This window comes from Acinonyx jubatus, chromosome B3 (assembly GCF_027475565.1).
Source record: "Acinonyx jubatus isolate Ajub_Pintada_27869175 chromosome B3, VMU_Ajub_asm_v1.0, whole genome shotgun sequence".
Lineage (NCBI taxonomy): Eukaryota > Metazoa > Chordata > Mammalia > Carnivora > Felidae > Acinonyx > Acinonyx jubatus.
Window position 1 is genome coordinate 108,274,636 of NC_069386.1, and position 19,777 is coordinate 108,294,412.

Genomic DNA, 19,777 nt, shown 5'->3' on the forward strand with positions numbered 1-19,777 from the left:
AATTATTTCAGTACCCATACTAAACTTGAATTTGGTAATTAAAAAACAGACCACTTAAAGCCTGTTGTGTACAGCCATTTAAAATTAGACTGACTTAACAAACAAAATTAGACTCATTTTTTTATTAATAATGGGAAATGTTTAAGTCACATGGGAAAGAGGTTATTCAGTCTGTATATGGAATAAAAGCAATTTCCTTTATTTCCACTGTTATATAAGGAACATGTTGCTTTTATCATTAGAAAATAAACTTGGCATAAACTCAATTTAAATAAGGCCCATTTAAAGACCCCCCCCCCCCATGTAAACCCCTCCCATGTGGAGAAGTTTTCATCAATTTCTCTACCTTTGCCTAACAGGCATTCGTAATACAATAGATCATGCCAATCACAAATTTGGTAGTTTTTGTTGATAATTATAAAGTCAAGTAAATATCTTAATTTGGACTGCTGTTTTTGTTTATATAATGGTGATACATTAGTTAAAAAAGGCATTTGTGCCTTAACAACCCATCTGCTCTTGACTTACCGGTAGAATGTGTGCAGTGTGCTTTTGCTGCAAAGGGAAGGATGGTATGAGGGCCCTTTTGTTCATGTTGTTCTGACAGGTGGACCCAGGTAAACCAAGACATTGCAGAGCAGTTGCAGAAGGCCCAGAGTCTGTTGCAGCTCTGGAAGGCCCATAACAGTGCTCACACCGAAGCTGCAGCAAGGCTGGAGCAGCAGGAAGCAAAGTATCAACAGCTTGAAAACATCAACATGTCTGGAAACAACCTAGCAGAGATCCTGACCCGGGCCCTGCAGGATGTAAAGGTGGTTGCAAAGCCCATTGGGAAAACGAAGGCCAAGACAGCCCAACAGAGAGGGCCATGACCCAGGGACTAGACAGACCACAGGGACAAAGAAGTGGGTCAGGACAGGTGCATGAGCAGGCCATGTAGGACGTGAACATGCTGTGATGTACAGGGTTGGGAGGGCCAAGTGGTGACTCAGAAGCAAAGTCTAGGCAACAGGTAGCTGGGTCAAGGGTCCTTGTTCCAAGTTTCCCCTTTCATTTTAGCAGGTAAAACTCTAAAGCAAAAGCCTCATACAAGGTCTCTCAAATAAAGGCAAAAGTGTCTCAACTGAGTGTGATCATCTAAGAATAATAGATGTTGAATCCCTTGCTTTAGAAATAATCATGGATTCATGCCATGTTAATGTGGCTTTTCTATGGGTATGATCATTTTTAGACTATATTTAAGAGTTGTATAATTTCCTCTGTAATCTTGTCCTATTATAATGAGTGCCCAGAAAGTGAATAGTCTCTAGTTTTAAACTGGGTGACCAGATACATTCTGTAGCCTCTGAATCCAAAGGTCAAATAAAAAAATATGAATCCACTTAGTGCAACAAATGTGATCTGTATTTCTGATCAATTTCTACCTAATTTGTTGTTTCAACAAATTTTGCATACACCACATTTATAGAGTAACCCTAACATCAGCTTGATTAATGAGATTCTATGGTCTCTGCAAATGAATCCGTTTATGTCATAAAGTCTCAGAGGACAGAGTTGCATTGATTCTTAAAATGGCCCTAAATGGATCGTTATAGTGTTTGATGATTAGAAACATAAAACATAGGACTCTACCCAGGTGGTCTACAGTTTCTGCACATTGGAAGCCCCAACTCTGTTGATCAGTTGTCAGTTTTAGGTCAGAAATGACATATTTCAGAGGAGCGCCAGTGATGTGCGTCATATAACGAAAGCTTAGCTTTTTCAGCTCTTTGAAATAAACAATGACAAAAAGCCACGCCCACAATTTTAGGGCAGAAATTCTCCTAGATGTTGATGGAGTCCCAGAGATAGGAATTTATGTTGTGACACGAGGAGGAAATGTTTTCTGATCACTGTTGCTTCTCCAGGAACTGCAGGATGACGTACAGAAGACGAAAGACGCCTTTCTCCAGAATTCTGCTCTCCTGGATCGACTTCCACAGCTCACAGAGTCCAGTACCTACGTGCCCCTCTCTACACAACTGCACTCCCTCCAGAGGGTTTCTTACTTGGAAAAGATGCTGCTTGTGAAAGCTAATGAATTTGAGGTTCATGTCCTTTTTCCATTCAACTTGTAGTCTTGGACATTTGCAAGCTACCCTCAATTCCTTATATCTGATGAAGTACTAGTTATTAGTACTTTCCGGGCTGCTCCTCGGGGAAACTACACAATCAAGATGCCCTGAACATAAAGATTCCCTGATGTGACTGTTCAATTAAGTGAGCAATGGGCAGATCTTAAGCAAGCATCTCTTCTTCATTGAACATGTTGGCTTAAGAAGTAGGATATTATATTCCTTATTCTGTTCAGATCTCACAGTTATTTGGATCTCCAAGTGGGGTACTTGAGTCCTAGAAGTAGCTGCTTAAACCAGAGCCATTCGTTGTATTCTTTATTCATTTTTTGAAAAGCCTTTAGTGCCTGAGCTGTCAAAAACCTGCATAAAAGGCCATGGAGCTCCAATGTCCCTTTTCAATATCAATAGCAACACTGAGGGAGCAGAGTGCTCACTAACCCTCCTCTATATGCCCCCTCCAGAGGGTAATCCATTCATCCCTGAAGGCTCAGTGCTTTGCCAGAGGCACAAAATAAAAAAACCAGGAGTCTTCTGAATATTCACCTCTGAATAGTCAAGATAATAATGAGCTGCTGGGAATCGAAAACACCTTGAGCTTTTATCAGCACCCAAGACTATGTTTCATTTTGTTGTGTATGCACATGAAAATTATTTCTAATGAAAATCTCTCTTGTTCTAGTTTGTCCTGTCGCAGTTCAAGGATTTTGGGGAACGGCTGGAATCTTTAAAAGGTCTCATTACTCATGAAGAAGAGCATTTGGATAAACTCTACCATCAAGAAAAAGAAGAAAATCCTGAGTTATTCCTGGTATTGCCAATGTTTGTGTTTCCTTAGGGCTTAGACTCACCATAGGATAAAAAGATAAGCTAATAACTATTAAGTTACAGAATCTGTTGATGTCTTCACTCTTGAGGATGGTCATTTAAAAAAAAAAAAGTTTACGTATTCTGAGAGAGACAGAGCGTGCAAGAGGGCAGGAGCCAAGAGAGAGGGAGAGAGAGAGAGAACCTCAAGCCGGCTCCACACTCCCAATGCAGAGCCTGATGCAGAGCTCAAATCTATAAACTATGAAATCACGACCTGAGCCAAATCAAGAGGTGGACGTTTAACTGACTGAGCCAGCCAGGTGCCCCTTGAGCATGGTCGTATATATGCCATTCATTCTTGCCTTATTTTCCATAAGGTCTAGAAAAGTATGACAACATAGAGATCTATTTTAGTAATATGCCACAGTAAATTTAGTAGATTTAAAAGTTTTTGACGTCTTTACTAATTAGCTTCAGTGAACTAGAATAATCTAGGCATTGGCTGTTGTGATTAATTGAATTTTTCTGGTTCGCTAAAGGTCAAAAATAAAATACCCTATTACATTAATTCTGTATTTTTTTTCTTTATTACCTTAGTAAGTTTAGTATAAGTAACAACGAATGGAAGAATTAAAGAATTCTGGGTCGTACAAACTCCTAAGGACTGATATCCATAACCTAGATCAAGAGTCAGCCAACTATGGCACACTATCCAAATCCCATCTTCCACCAGTTTGTGTAAACTGTTATTGGCACACAGTCATGCCCTTTGATTTATTAATTGTGGGAATTTTCATGCTGCAGCGGCAGAGGTGAATAATTATGACAGAGATCATACGGCCCATGAAAGCTAAATTATTCATGAGCTGGCCCTTTACAGAAAAAGTTTGCTGACCCTGACCTAGATTGCGATGGCAGAGTTCTGTAGTGATAGCACGGATATTGTCGAGGATGTTTGCTTAAAATACCATTGACCTAGATGCTGTCCCTGGAATATTTTAAAAATAAAATTCTGATGCATTTTCTTTCACGTGATTTCATGTTCTTTCAAAATATAGATGTTTAAGGACCATGCTTTACTAGGGTCGTTTTAAGGACTAAATTTTCATTGGCTTTGTGATCTGTTGAAGGTCAAGTTGGCAGAATACATAGGACTTTTGAAGTCCAAAATGGGTCCTGTAAAAAAAAAAAAAAAAAAAAAAAAAAAAGACAAAACTCCTATCTCATTTCCATCTCCCTCAAAGGCAAAATCTGAGATCATTTTCTATTTCCCGGGCCATTGTGGTGCTGACCGTGTGTGCACTTATTCTAGAAAAGCCACAGGATTGGGAGCCCAGGGTTTAGGTCCAAGTCTAATACTAACTGGCTGTTTGATCATGGGTAAGTCATCTACCTATTGAGGTTCCCAGTTTTCCCTCATTTTTGAGATAAGGATGGTCTGCAGGATCTCTGAGTCCTTTTCATCTTCCAGATATCTTATTGGCCTCCAGAAACCTGAAATTTAATTTTTTTAATAGAACCATGTGCTGGCACTGACAGCCCAGTCACCTGATGTGGAACATTTGAATGAAGTAAGCCTCAAACTCCCCCTTAGTGATATAGCCATAAAGACGTTACAAAATGTGAACCGACAGTGGATTCGGGCCACGGCAACAGCCCTGGAACGCTGCAGGTCAGAGCATCCCACCTCTTTCATTCTGTTTCAGTTAAGCTAAAATTATTGACTTGAGCTCAGTAATGTCATTGTTTTATGGTTCTGTTTTGTCTGTGTACAAACCTTTGTAGTGAGCTTCAGGCAACAGGATTGAATGAAAAGTTTCTTTATTGCTGTGAAAAATGGGTCCAGCTTCTGGAGAAGACGGAAGAGACGCTCAAGGTGACTATGGCTGACAGCCTCCCAGCTCTCCTGGAACAGCAGAAAACATACGAGGTAAACCTGTGCTCTCCGCTGCTTTGTACATTCACCCTGGGGCAGGAGTCAAGGAAAGATACTCATTGCAATCTATTTAAATCGATCAGTCCCTAACAATCGAATATAGGACTTTAAGCAGATTCATTTGCCAATTGATTATTTGTAAAACTCTCACACATTTCATAAATTTCAACATTTTGTTTTAGTGCTCTATTTTATTAACGAGAGAACTAGATTTTCTGCAACAGGGGAAACTTCTAGCACAACTTTGCTTCCATAGGATGCAAACATACCAAGAGCAGGCTAAAATACTTCAACTCATCTTTGCATATTCACTGAATAATTCTCTAAAATATTGAATTGCATAATTATAATTGCAGCCTTAATAATTTGACAGAGGTTATTCCCTGTGCTTACACTGATGTGCATTCAGAAATACTCTTGATGGTATAGGCAAATACTGCATTTTGAAAGTGTGCATGATTAAGTCACTGTAATTTTTAATGTAAATGATTTAAGTCTTTATCGTTACATTAAGGTCCTCCAATGAAAATGAAGTTCATTGAACAACCAAAACAAAAAACCCGTGAATGAGTGACCTCGATTAAATTACCAGCCCTCTTTCTGTCTTAGTTTCCTTATCTTTAAATGGGTGTGATAATAGTACTTAAGTCTGAAGGTTGAGGAATAAGTGAGACAACGCGTGTTTTACACAGTGCCTCACAAATAGTAAATGCCCAATAAATGGGCTTTAGTTGTACTTGTTATTACGCCTGTTTGCTTCTGAGATTCTATTCATAGGTGATGGTGACATGATGGTTGAGCCTTTTTTGCAATGAGGCTCAAATAATTTGAAAATTCATCGTCTCCCATGTCCTCTGTGAGCTTAGATTTTAATAGGAAATAGAAGCTCCAGGTTCATAAAAAGAATCTACTGATATCTTCTATTTTAACTCATATGCAGATGTTAGAAGCTGAAGTTTCTATAAACCAGACAGTGGCTGATTCTTATGTCACCCAGTCCTTACAACTCTTGGACACCACAGAAATAGAGAAGAGGTAAGTTGGGGTTTATGGTGTGTGTGTGTGTGTGTGTGTGTGTGTGTGTGTGTGTGTGTGGTCTGGTCTGGCCTCCCACCATGTGAATCTTAACCACTTTGGTAACCTGCAGCCATGTCAGTTATAGACCATCATGAGGCCAGTCTTCTGACTGTTTATTAGGATGGGGGCTTGCTACGTGGCCGTAGAAATGTCAGTCGCACTTCTATGTATGATAGAAGGGTGGCATTAGCAAGCATTACATTAGTGCTTTGCGAATACCCACTCACCAAGTGGAGTTAACTAAGTTTTTGCTGCAAAGGATTCTTCTGTAGTGTTTTCCTCTCTGTCTGCAGCCTCATGACATTTTGCTATTTGAAAAATAATTTTGGGGGCGCCTGGGTGCTCAGTGGGTTAAGCGTCCAATTCTTGATTTTGGCTCAGGTCATGATCTCACGGTCGTGAGATTGAGCCCCATGTCAGGATCTACCTGGGTGTGGAGACTGCCTAAGATTCTCGCTCTCCTTCTCCCTCTGCCCATCCCCCTTGCTGTCTCTCTCTCTGTCTCTCTCTCAAAAAATAAAAAATAATAACAATAATTCTTAAAGTGCTGCTGTTCCCAGCAGGTAGCTATAGCACATAGTTGTGAAAGAAGGGATTTCTCTCTCTGCTATGTACACGGTGTTGGCATCACTGGGCAGTGCCAGACAGGCTGAGAAGAGCCCCTTACGCCAGCCTGGCGACATGAACCTGCTCACAGAGCTGGTACATATGGCAGACAGAGTCCTGAGACGGGCTAGCCTCTTAAATGCTTCTCTAAGTGTCCTGATTGGTATTGTTTTTCCTCCCCATTAACACCCATATACCTGAATTTTCTTTGAGCATAGCTAAGAAGTATAAAGGCCATTTCCTTCTAGCTCTGAAGTTATAACTTCAGCCCCATTCCCGGATGACAAACTAGATTTTGATCCGTGCAGCAAAGCACGGCTTTTCCGATAATATAGAAAAGGGCTTACTTATCACGTGGTGGGTTATTATTTATCCGGAAAAGAACTCATTGAGTAGTCGCAGAAAGCATCTTCTCTGTTGCTGAAATTTTGTAAAGTACGGCGTGCAAGTAAGTAATCGAGAACGTTACCCAGTACCTATTCATCATTTCCCATCGGTCCAATATTCAGTTTTCCACACAGCTTTTGGAATAATGCAAGTTAAAATAGCTTACGTTTGTTTAAAGGGTGCAGTTTTTCCATGCTGGCAAAATACCAGGTCACATGCAGCTATCTCCCGCTAAATGCCTTTTGCCAACCCCACGCTGCCCCTGCCCCAACCCTAAATTTCCCAACACCTTTAAGTTGAAGAGTACACACGTTTTAAAAAGGTTTTCTCCCCCCCCCCCAGCCCCCCACCCCTGTAAATGATGCATATAAACAGCACATCTGAGCTTCTACGGTGCGTTGGGAGTTCTTTTTTCTACGTGTCGGTGACAAGATCCTCTAACCATTTGTTTCTCCCAAGACCAGAATTTGTTTCAAAGTTCACGAAACTGAAGGAGCGGTGGCAGAGTGCGGCCCAGAGCCTCCGGCAGAGGAAGAGCCACATCGATGGGCTGGTGGGGCGATGGCGGCACTTCACCACGGCCGCGGAGGATTTGCTCCGCTTCCTCGCCAACACCGGCGCCCTGCTGTCTGCCGCCAAGAGCCAGGATTGCCACAGCCTCCCCCAAACCAGGAGGCTGATCCGTGAGCTGAAGGTAATGCCGGCACGGTAGCAGCGCGAGGACTACAGTGCGATCGTCGTTGGGAAGGTGTTCATTCACCTCAAGTTTTGTGGGTTTTTTTTTTAATGTATTGCGATTCAGGTGTGCTCTCTGTACTGGGAGGATCAGCTACCCAGGGTCACCGTGACCCTGTTCATCCTTGTCCCCGGCCTTGTGGCGTCCGAAACCCAATCTTACCCGTTCATCCAGAAATAGCGAGGCTCTCTCAGGCTGCGGGAGTAGGGATGGAGTTGGGGATGGGTGGGTAGAGTGGGGCAAGTCTCAGTGACAGATTCCTTCCACCCAAGCTTTAAGGCACCGACTGATGAATAACTTGACCACCAGTGCCATAATTTACAGTGGAACTCTTGCTTACTCTTGAAGGGCAAATTCATTTAGGCAACCAAGTTTTCTTTTTTTTTCCTCTCTCTTTTTTCTCTCTTTTTTTTTCTCTTATTTTCCTCTTTTTTTTCTCTTTTTTTCTTTTTTCCTCTTTTTTTCTTTTTTCTCTTTTTTTCTTTTTTTCTCTTTTTTCCTCTTTTTTTTCTCATTTTTTTTCCTCTTTTTTTTCTCTTTTTTTTTTTTCCTGTTTCATATTAATTCCGGTGTTCCATGCAGTGTCATATTAGTTTGTATTAATTCCAGTTCACATGCAGTGTTGTATTAGTTTCAGTGCACAGTATAGTGACTCGGCAATCCCACATATCACTCAGTGCTCATCAAGGTAAGTGTGCTCTTGGGCAACCAACTTTTCAGTCAGAGAGTTGCTGAACGAGCGTAGGTTTCGAGTAGTTAGTGGGCAGTCCCCAAAACATGTTCCGTTTAGCTGTAGAACCACTCTGCACTGTAGAGGCACAGCTAAATGAAACACCACCCTTTTGAAATCCTGTACTCTCTTCATTCATTTATCCAGTTATCAGGCACCAATTGGATATATCTGCTCTGTGCCCGGCACTGTTTTAAATGCTGGGCATGTGCTATGGGCAAAGAGAAGAGCCTTGCTCTCAGGCAGGCAAGCAGACAAATTAATAAACAAGGAAATGCTAATTCATCTGATTGGTGGTGGGAAGTCGGACAAATCAATAAATAAGAAGATAATCAGATTGCAATAAGGCATATGTCGACAACTAAAACAGGACCAGTAACGAAGGGGCTGGTGGCCGCTTTCCACTGAGTGACCTCTGGGAATATGACATGTAAACTGAAACCTGAATGACGAGAAGGAGCCAGCCATGCAAAAATCTGGGGAAGAACCTTTCAGACAGAAGGAATGTCTTACCCCAAAGTCCGCAAGATGGGAACAAACTTGACAGGGCAGAGGAACAGGAAGAAGGCCAGTGTGAGCGGAGTATAACCAGTAAGGCAGCAGTGGTAGGGAGTGAATTTGAGAGGCAAGTAGGGAGGAGCGCTTTGTAGGTGAGATGTAGTAGCCGGATTATAGTCTTCCTGTAATCGGAAGCCTCAGTTGGAACAGGGGCAGCATGGTGCCATTTGTGTTGTTTTTGTGTTGTTGTTGTTGTTTTCAATGCGGTCTCCACGCCCGGCACGGAGCCTGTTGCGGGGATTGAACTCGAGACCCTGAGATCAAGACCTGAGCTGAGATCAAGAGTTGGATGCTTAACTTACTGAGCCGCCCAGACGCCCTGATACCGTTTGGATTTTTTAAAGACCCTCCAGCTGCTCTGAGGGAAGATAGATAATAGGGGTGCCGAAGGAGAGTCAGGAATCCCAGCGTATTACTTATCTCTTGCTGCATAACAACCGTCATTGATTATTAGCTCTCAAAGTACTCGGGGTCGACAGGGCTCAATTGGGTGGTTCTTGCTTAGGGTCTCCCAGGAAGTTTCAGTCAGACGGTGGTGGGGGCTCCCTCACTTCCATGTCTAGCACTTAAGTGGGAAAGACTCAGACAGCATGATGCTCTGTGGTCTCTCCACATGAAGGCTTCTTATAGCCAGACTTTTTACATGGCTCCTCAGTGGACTCAAAGGTGCACGTCCCAAGAAAGAGATCCAGGGAGACGCTGTACTGCCTTCTAGACCTAGCCTCAGAAGTCACATAAGTCACTTCTACCATCCTCTGTTAATGAAGGCCATCACACATGCTCACACAGGATTAACAGAAGGGGGCAGAGACCCCAATGCTTGATGGGGAGTGATGGCAAGGTTCTGGAAGAGCGTGTAGGACTAGGAATATTGTGGGCATTTTGTGAAAAATACAGTCTCCTATAACCGGTTAGAAGGCCATTTCTGTAGTCTCGGATAGCTGTTATGATGGATAAGAAAAGGATGATCATGGTGAAGATTGAAAAAGGATGTGTTTGTAATAGAGTTTACAAGACTTCCTAATCGTTTGGATGTGGCAGGTAAATAAAAATCTAAGTCAAGATGACTCTAGGGTTTTGGCTTGAGCATCTTGGTGGATAGTGTGCTGTTGACCAAGTCAGGGAAAATTGGAGGAGGAGCACATCTTTTGAGAAGCCTAAAATGCCTATAGATGTCTATCTCTTTGGCCATGTCGAGCAATACTATGCGTTGGAAAGACGAGTGTGGGGTGTCAGGATGCTCCCTGAGTTACGGTTCCTCTTATTTGTGTCTGATCCTGAGAGGACAGTCCGCTTTCCTACTTTGTATTGGGTTGTATCAAGTATTCCCAGAAATACCTTTGTAAATCAATACTCTGTTGATTTTTTTTAAACATCAGTTCCCATTCTAGAAAATGCCTACATTATGCCTCCCTGGAAAAATTTGAAGATGAAGGAAATCATATTTAGAACAGAAAAAAAAAAAAAGAAAGAAAACTAAGTTGTTTTTTTTTTTTCCTGAGACCAAATGCTTTTGGGAGTATGAGTCAATTTAAAAGTGTTTACTTCATTTTTATAGTGAAAATAGATATTTTCAGTCCCTTTAAAGAAGAGCCTGGAGGCGCCTGGGTGGCTCAGTTGGTTGAGCATCCAACTCTTGATTTCAGCTCAGGTCATGATCCCTGGGTTGTGGGATTGAGCCCTTTGTGGGGCTCCGTGCTGAGCGTGGAGCCTGCTTAAGATTCTCCCCCTCTCTCTCTCCCCCTCTCTTTGTCTCTTCCCCTCTCTGTCTCTCCCCCTCTCTGTCTCTCCTTCCCTCTCCCTCTTCCCCTCTTCCCCACTTTCACTCTCTTTAAAAGGCTCTTTTTTAGAGCCTGCGCGATACTTAAATGGAACGTCATACAGCTGTCCCTCTGGGGCATACGCTGATGCATATGTTTAGGTGCCCATAATAAGTTTAAGTGTATATTTTTTATATTTTGCCTTTTTTATTTGTTCTCTCCTTTTATATCTGTGTAGCATAATATGCACATTTGACTCTCAGGGGTTAAGAGTAAGCTGACTCTTCTACCATGGTCGTAGTGAGTATTTGCTCTTAATTTCAGGTCTAATACTCCGATCATTTGCTTAATACTCTCAGGTCTATTTATCTTGTAGGCTCTTAGTCTTTGAAGTATATATTTTTATGTCTTTATGTCTCTGATCATTACACGAAGAATGTTATCTCTTAACCATTGGAAATTATTTTAAGATCACATTACTTGGTGTAGTATATAGTAGTGTAAAACGTAACCTTAGATGTGAATGTGTGTGTGTGCGTGTGCACACTTTCTAATCAGATCTGTCTAATTTATGTATAATTTAACATCAGGAAAAGCTCCGAAGGAAATGTTCACAAACACATACGGTCGCAGTTGGATAATAGCAGAGGCTTAAGGAAATCACTTTTTTGTGTTTTTTGGTTTTCTAGAGTAAAGACATTCATTTTCAGAGACGGCACATCACCTATGCACTCACCTTAGAAGCTGGGGAAAAGTTACTCAACACAGCTAGCCTGGAAACAAAAGAGTTGATTGACAAGAAAATCAGTCAACTCCAGGACAACTGGAAGGACACAAAGCTCCAAGTAGGAGAGATGATTACCCAGTTGCAGAGCAATATAGAGGTAAACTCACCGTTTACTTTTCCTGATATTCAGGTGCAGTACATAGAATTTTTGTTTGCTGTGCAAAAATGGGAACGATTTTAGGAAATCACAATATTGTAAGTTTTCCGAGGGACCTTGAGTCCTAATCATACTAGGTACTTGTTGCAAAATAATAATCGAACATTGAGAAAGTTCAGTGTTAAATGTATGCATACTTGAGGTTCTATTTTATATTCACTTTTACAAAACAAGAAACTTGTTCACGTTCCATGGAAGTTCTGCACAGAAAGCTAATGTTCCACATATGGTCTGACGTTGCGTGTGGTATGTGAAAATAAACACGGTAATACTTCCTCTTTGTTCTGTCGTCCGAGAATGTGCTTTTTCATAGAAGTGCGTATAAGAGTTTCACAGATAATTTATGATTATATTTTTAAGAACCAAAATGTTTTATTCTGAGTCATTATTAGGAAATAATTATTATTTTGTTACACTAAAACATATCAAGGTATTCTTAAGGACTCTGAGCTGCTTTGATCCCATGGCCCAACACAACTATACTGCCCGAATATTTTTGTGGTTTTTATTATTTTTCTTATATTTTCTTCTCTAAACATTATTTAAAGTGGTCTATGTTTAATTTTTATTTCTCTGAGTATACCTGCTCCTTATAGCCCACTTCCTAATCTATTGTGTGTGTACCAAAACCAGATAACCAAGCTTATCAGAGATGGTTTGTTTTTTGTTTGAATGTTTGTTTATTTCTGAAAGAGAGACAGCCAAAGTGCAAGCAGGAGAGGGGCAGGGAGAGAGAGGGAGACACAGACTCCAAAGCAGGCTCCAGGCTCTGAGCTGTCAGCACAGAGCCCGATGTGGGGCTGGAACTCAAAAGCCATGAGATTGTGACCTGACTGAAGTGGGACGCTTAATCGACTGAGCCCCCCAGGGTCCCCCAGAGTTAGTGTTTTTGAATAAAGAATAAATATGTGCTGAGTTAGGGCCTGAACATCTCTCCTATGAATAAAATATCCAAGTTTTATTTGGTATATGGGCTATGTGAAATTCATTAACTAGCAAATATTTGTTGAACACTTCCCCTGTTTGTAAAACACGGTGGTAAATGTATTAGTTAATGGTTTGCGGGGAGAAATAAGGACTCAGTTTCATTTCTCTCTTCATTTCCTTCTTGGTTATGTTCCAGAGAGTTGATGTTGCAGACAAGCAACCTCCCCTCATGTGAATTCTATATTACCGTAGAATAGGGGCAACTCAAGTGTGTTTAGGTATCAGTTGTACTGAGGAATGTTTGACTTTACGTTTGTCTACTTTTAGCAACCTCGGGAGTAGAAACTTATTCCAGTGAATCTATTGTAAACATTCTGAACTTGTAAATGCAGGCAACTATTTTCTCAGTGATATAAGGGTCAAGGAAAAGAGATGCTGTGAGAGAGAGGAAGGCATTGCAGAGGTGACGGGGTGCGGGCAAGCAGACTGCAGGCTTAGGCCGACCTTTGACTGGTGTGCTTGTAAGCGCATATCCTTGGCCAGTCACTTTTCTCTGAGCCTCATTTTAAAATGCGAAACCCTGTCAGTCTCCTAAAATTATTATAATTACAGTGAGATAACGAAGTTGAGAATGCTTTATGAACTGTAAAGTGCTTTAAGCAGAAGGCGGCAGTCAAAGCAGCGGTGAGAAATGTGAAGCGAAGCTTCACTATGAAAGGGTCACTAAAGCCACGCTATTTCCAGAAAGAGAGAGAGCGAGCGCAGAGGGACATTAGAAAGAAGACAAGAAAAGTGGTTGAGTGCTTTTGCTTTATGATGTGTGTGCCCAAGACTGTGTTAAAAATTAATCCTTACAGTAGCCTTTTAAATGTGCACTTTCCGGAAACTAAAATAAAAATAAGATTAGATCAAGTATATGGGGAAGGAAGAAGAAATCTTTTGAAGCAAAAGCCAACCAACTCAGTCGTTGAAATCAGCCACACATAAAGCTGCAATAGGGTATGGAACCATACTGGTGTTCTGTCTGCTTTTAGACTAGTCTTCTTGAGAAAAGGAACTGGGTTTCTGTGGGATTTACAAAAAGACATTTAATGGAATGGATTAAATGAGTTGTTTGGTTTCTGCGATTCATTCTTAAAAAGCAAAGCACTTACCAATTTTAATACTGTTTTCAAATAGACCTGGGACCAGTGTGAAAAGAAAATCAAGGAGTTGAAAAGCAGGCTGCAAGTTTTAAAGGCACAAAGTAGAGATCCTCTTCCAGAACTTCATGAGGACCTCCATAAAGAAAAAGAGCTGATTAAGGTATTGAAAGCTGCAAAGTCGCGTTCCAGATAATCACTTAGCGGTTTTCAGAGACGTTGAAGTGTTTGCCTTTCTATCCTGTGTTGAAACCGTGTTTCCATGTTCAGTCAGAAATCGTTTCCCCTATCTTCTATCTAAAATAACATGCTGGTCTCTAAAGCAATTAGAATTCATGCTCTTTGAGATCCATGCATAAATCTGAGAAAGGCTTTTACAGAAATTCTTCTTAGGAATTGGGGGGGGGGGGTTCCTCCAGGTCCTCTTTCTGTTTGTTTCTCTCCTCTGTAATACAAGATGTGGCCTCTGAGATTACACTGAAACCTGTTCCTTAACAAATGACCTTGTCTTTGAAATGAGAGTAAAGTATTATTAAAGAATTCCTTTTTTAGCAGCCAATAAATGGGTTGGAGTTTTTGCTCAAATCTCACATTTAAAAAAAAACAAACATTTTTTTTAAGTATTTTATTTGTTTTTGATAGAGACAGAGCACAAGTGGGGGAGGGGCAGAGAGAGAAGGAGACACAGAATCTGAAGCAGGCTCCAGGCTCCGGAGCTGTCAGCACAGAGCCTGACGCGGGGCTCGAACTCACGAACTGTGAGATCATGACCTGGGCCAAAGTCGGACGCTCAATCGACTGAGCTACCCAGGCGCCCCTCAAGTATCACATTTTTATAAAACCTTCCAAACTATATTCTGCCTAGTTGATACAGCTCTGACAATTATTTGTGGATATTTTAGGTCTTTGCAGAAATGGAATAGTATCAGATCTATAGATAAATTTGGGGAAAATAAACATCTTTTTGATATTGAGTACTCCTATTCTTGAATATGGCATGTTTCTCCTTTTGGTTGTATTCAATAATTTATAATTTTCTTTAGTATTGAGCATCTTTTGTTACATTTATTTTTTCCATGTTATTTTTTAGACTATTGAAATACTTTTTCTAATTATACTTTCTATTTACCACTTGTGCCTAGAAATGATCATTTTTGATTCATATTATATTCAACCATCTTGTTAAACTGTTTTGTTAATTCCAATAATTTGTCTATATAATCTTTTGGGACAGTCACCATCTGTAAAAAATGCCTTTTTTTTTTTAATTTCTTCCTTTTATTTCCATACTTTTTTTTTTTTTCCTGTACTTTCTACACTGGTCAGTACCTCCAGAACATTTTTTAGTAGAAGAATCGGTAACTGGCTGCTTCACGTCATTCCTGGTTTTAAGGAGAATGATTCTGACGTTTCACCATTAAGTATGGTATTTGCTGGCGATGGCTTTATTAGGTTAAGAAAATTCCTATCTGTCCCTAATTTTCAACCTTTTTATTATCTCCACATCTTTAAGTGTAGATCTAGATCTTGGGGACAGAGGAAGTTGGAGTCACTCTCTCAGTTGATCCATAGCGTTTCCTTCCATAAAGTCTAGAAACCAGGGCAGAATGTGAACTGTAAACTCATAAGAAGGCATATTGTGTCCCAAGTGTCACACTCTTCAGTTTCCAGTGGGATCCTTTCAGTTTCCACAGCCGCCATGTTCTGCCTCTCAGTGTAAAAATCAGGAAGAGAGGCCAAAAGCATTGAGTTCATCGATCCCATGACCATATTCCAAAACGAACTCAAGTAACCTGAAGCCTGTCTAGGAGACTGCTTATCATCCCTAAATCAGTGGAGAGAGATATACTAACCACTTGACCAGTCTGGGCTTTGCTGTCCTCCTCAGAAGATCACATTGTCATTACATCTCAGCTGACACATGGAATAGCACTTCGTGACATACTAGCATTTCACTTTTATGGACATCTGTGTTCAAATGATTGAGTTTGGGGGACAGTTTTTATTTTTAAAATAATTTTGTCAAATGATTGAGTTTGTCAAATGATTGAGTTTGGGGGACAGTTTTTATTTTTAAAATAATTTTTGAGTAAGATTGTCAACATGGCTCAAAATTCAGAAGGTGCAAAAGGCATACATGAAAAATGTTTTAATGTTTTATTTAATTTTGAGAGAGCGTGAGCAGGGGAGGGGCAGAGAGAGAGGGAATCAGAGGATCTGAAGTGGGCTCTGAGCTGACAGCAGCCAGCCCATGGACTCGAACTCACAAACCAGGAGACCATGGCCTGAACGGAAGTCGGACGTTCAACTGACTGAGCCACTCAGGTGCCCTGAAAATTTCTTCTCCCGTTGGTTTTTCTCAACAGAGGTAATCAGTGTTACCAAGTTGTTGTGTATTCTTCCAAAGATATTCTATGCATATACCGGCCAATATTTATATATATACACATTTTTTGGTCCTGTGTTTACCCAAATGGTAAGGTTGAAAAATGGGACTTGGCAATCCCCCTGGTAAGTGAGTCCACAGGCAAAGGCTTTAATGCTGCTGTGCTGTGTTAGAGTCCCATTCATTTCATGTAATCAAAGAACGAAATTTTACATCTCATGTTCTATGAACAATGGGAATCTTACAGGCAATATAGACAGTTTCTCTGGTTAAATTAAGAAAAAACACTTACCTGAGTGGCATGTTCCCTTTTGCAGTTATGATTTGGTAGCAAGTCTGGAGTATTTTCATTTAAAGACAGAAGCATGATTTTTGAAATATTTGTACAAATAGTGATCAACTGTAATAAACCTCCACAGTCGACCTCGCTCTATATATTCTTTGATGATTCTTTGCTTTTCTTACTTTATGAACATTTTAAAGTTCTTGAGACCCTGCCAAATTGCTTTCCTTTCAATCGTACATTTCTGTATCTCAATCATACATTTGTGTATCTGAGGACTTAAGTACACAAGGCATCACGGTAGGTGCTCAGCAATGGATTGGTGAACTGTGTGGTCATTGCTGGCCGGTAATGGAACTGACGGTTTAGGCTACTTGAGAGACACATGCTAACCAAAGAGCCTCACTCGTCTGTGTGTGTGTGTGTGTGTGTGTGTGTGTGTGTGTGTGCGTGCGCGCGCGTGTGTGCGCGCGCGCACGCGTGAATAAGTATGGTGAATGGTAGATAGGAAAAGGACAGGGGGCTACAAGAGTGTAAATAAAACAGGGGTCCCAACCTTGTCTGATGACTCAGAGAAGGCTCCTCTGAGGAATCACCCTTATGTCTGAGATCTGAAAGTGTAAATGGGAATTAACTAAATATATTTGTGGAAGCATCAGGGTGAAAGAGTGGGTAGCATTTCAACTAAGTGAAGAAATACAAATTTAATAACTAATCATTATGCATATTAAATTTGTCCAGTATGTATGAAACTTGTCCAACATTAGGCATATTAAACTTGTCCAAATTTTAAACTTGTCCACTTATACATATTTATCCAAAGGTATATATGTATATGTGTATGCATATAGATATATATATGTATATATACACACACGATACATATATATACAACATATATATATATAACAACACCAGAAAGTATGTGGAGAAAGATACAGCCATTCTTCTTAGAATGCAATTTGGCAGTATTTATTAAGAATTATAAAAATGTCCATATTCAAAAGTTCTACACCTGTTCATTATCCTTTCAACTGTAGAAGGAAACCAAGCATCCAAATCAAATCAATTTAAACCTGGCTGTGGAAAGCCTAAACATGCCTCCCTGACCATGCAGGCATCTGAGCCCACACCTTTGAGCAGGGCCATGGACAGGCTGAGCTTCCTGGCGCACCAGACTGAGAAACACTCTGTGTAGCTCACAGTCTTGGGGTCTTTAGTTTTAAGTCAGTGAGTGGTACGCATCCACTTATGAGTCATTCCCTTTATAGCCTATAGCTAGCAAAAGTGTTCCACACAGAATCTGCTCTCATCCACTTTACTAGAATCATGAGGGTAAAAGTAGGTAACAAGAGTTTAAAGATTTTTCTTCTTTTTTTTCTTTTTAATGCTTTAAAAAAATTTTTTTTTAAATTTTTTTTTTAACGTTTATTTATTTTCGAGACAGACAGAGACAGAGCATGAACAGGGGAGGAGCAGAGAGAGAGGGAGACACAGAATCTGAAACAGGCTCCAGGCTCTGAGCTATCAGCACAGAACCCGACGCGGGGCTCGAACTCACGGACCGTGAGCTCATAACCTGAGCCGAAGTCGGACGCTTAACCGACCAAGCCACCCAGGCGCCCCTAAAAAAATTTTTTAACGTTTCTTTATTTTTGAGAGAGAGGGAGGCACAGAATCCCTAGCAGGCTGCAGGCTCTGAGCCGTCAGCACAGAACCCAGTGCTGGACTGGAACCCACAAACCGTGAGATCATGACCTGAGCTGAAGTTGGACACTTAACCAACTGAGCCACCCAGGCGCCCCTCCATGCAACCTTTAAAAAGAGTTCTGTGGGCCATTTGAGTAAATATAAATTTCTGTCAGCAAGTTATGCAATCATGCCAATGTAGCTTTTAGAACTCTGAAAATGAATCAGGATTAACACATTTCTATTGTTGCCACCCCTCAGATTATTTTTGATGTAAGTAAAATAATCTCTTCTTTCTAGCAATAGACAGGTACAAATGAAGACCCTTTAAACGTGCCAAAGAAAAATCTGGAGGATTCTTGGGTTCCTTTTACCCCCTCTCTTGTGAAAGCACTTTTCGTAAGTCCTAGAATTCAGAAAGTTTAAATTTGACACATTTTAAAAAATAATTGTTTTCATGCCCAGAGATTTTCTGCTAACCAGTTTCTGCGAAATATTAGGGAAGAATTTATTTTTTCTTCCATTATATTCATTTTTGGGGGGAAGCTTAACCAAAATAATTCTGTTGAACAGAAGCCGTTGTTATGATGTTATGATTGCCATGGTAGCAACAATACATTTCTTAGGTGTTTTTTTTTTTAAGATGGGAAATAACACTTGATAGGACATTTCTGTAACATTGTTTCAGAATTAAAAGTGTGTGTGTGTGTGTGTGTGTGTGTGTGTGCAAGAGAGAGAGAGATTGTTGCCAGCCTCCAAAAATAATTTCTTCTCAATAAAGGTAAAGACCTACATGACTTTAAAATAGAACTAATTGTATAAAAATCTGAACTATCTGAGCAAAGGAAAATAAGGTAGAGAGGAGTTTTCCTTTGAGAAAAGGGTGGTGAAGAACCGGCCAACCACAACAGCAGCCGCTGCCCTGGGCTGTTTCTCATTCCGAAGGTCCCGCCCCCTTCCCTGGCCTCCCCTCCCCCAGACCAATCAAAGGATTAGCCTACAGGTTTGGAAACAACAGCAGCTTGAGTTGAAGGGTTGTTTTTTTTCCCCCCTTGTTGTGTTTAAATGCAGGAACTAGAGAAGTCTTTGGCCAACTGGACCCAGAACTTGAAAGAACTTCACACTCTGAAGACCGACTTAACCCAGCACATTCTTGCGGAGGACGTGATGGTTTTGGAGGAGCAAACAGAGCATTTGCACAGACAATGGGAAGACCTCTGCTTGAGAGTAAGTCAGTTAACTGCAGGGCACGGCTGTTCTGGAGTTTATTGAAATGTCTCCAAAGGCCAGACAAAGTAGAAAGGGGCTTAATTTCATTGAACCGGAGGCCCTTTTCAATTGGAGCCCAGGCTGGCTGCTGTGCCTTTAGAAGGCAGCAACATGGTTAACAGATTTGACCCTGTTTCTCCAATGCTCAATGCTGGAGGTTTGCACACTTTTAATAGGCTTTTTAAAAACTCACCTTAAATGGGGTGGGGGAGGGGGGGGACTTGCTGTTACCGGCAGCTGTGAGCTTTCTGCTCTCTGTCTTACACAGATGACCAGTACCCACTGGTATATTAGAATCAGGACTTCAGCAAAGAGGTCTTGTCCGGCCTTAAGAGCGATGTCTCTGCAGTATCTCTCTGGGCCCAGTGAGCAGCAACAGTCTTACTTAGTGCCTGACACAGGGGTAGTTCATCTGAGAACTCT

The 19,777-nt window shown here is 40.9% G+C and overlaps 1 protein-coding gene across 14 annotated transcripts in view; it reads left to right on the forward strand.

Annotated features, from left to right (window-relative positions):
• Window positions 1-19,777, forward strand: part of SYNE2 (spectrin repeat containing nuclear envelope protein 2) — a 343,315-nt gene that overhangs the window by 280,705 nt on the left and 42,833 nt on the right. For all 14 annotated transcript variants that reach the window (XM_027065882.2, XM_027065880.2, XM_027065884.2 and 11 more), the window contains 10 exons: window positions 608-812; window positions 1,908-2,087; window positions 2,797-2,925; window positions 4,442-4,596; window positions 4,710-4,854; window positions 5,801-5,895; window positions 7,390-7,624; window positions 11,404-11,598; window positions 13,765-13,890; window positions 19,157-19,312. In XM_027065882.2, coding sequence (XP_026921683.2) covers window positions 608-812; window positions 1,908-2,087; window positions 2,797-2,925; window positions 4,442-4,596; window positions 4,710-4,854; window positions 5,801-5,895; window positions 7,390-7,624; window positions 11,404-11,598; window positions 13,765-13,890; window positions 19,157-19,312 — 1,621 coding nt within the window. The remainder of the gene's footprint in view (window positions 1-607; window positions 813-1,907; window positions 2,088-2,796; window positions 2,926-4,441; window positions 4,597-4,709; window positions 4,855-5,800; window positions 5,896-7,389; window positions 7,625-11,403; window positions 11,599-13,764; window positions 13,891-19,156; window positions 19,313-19,777) is intronic.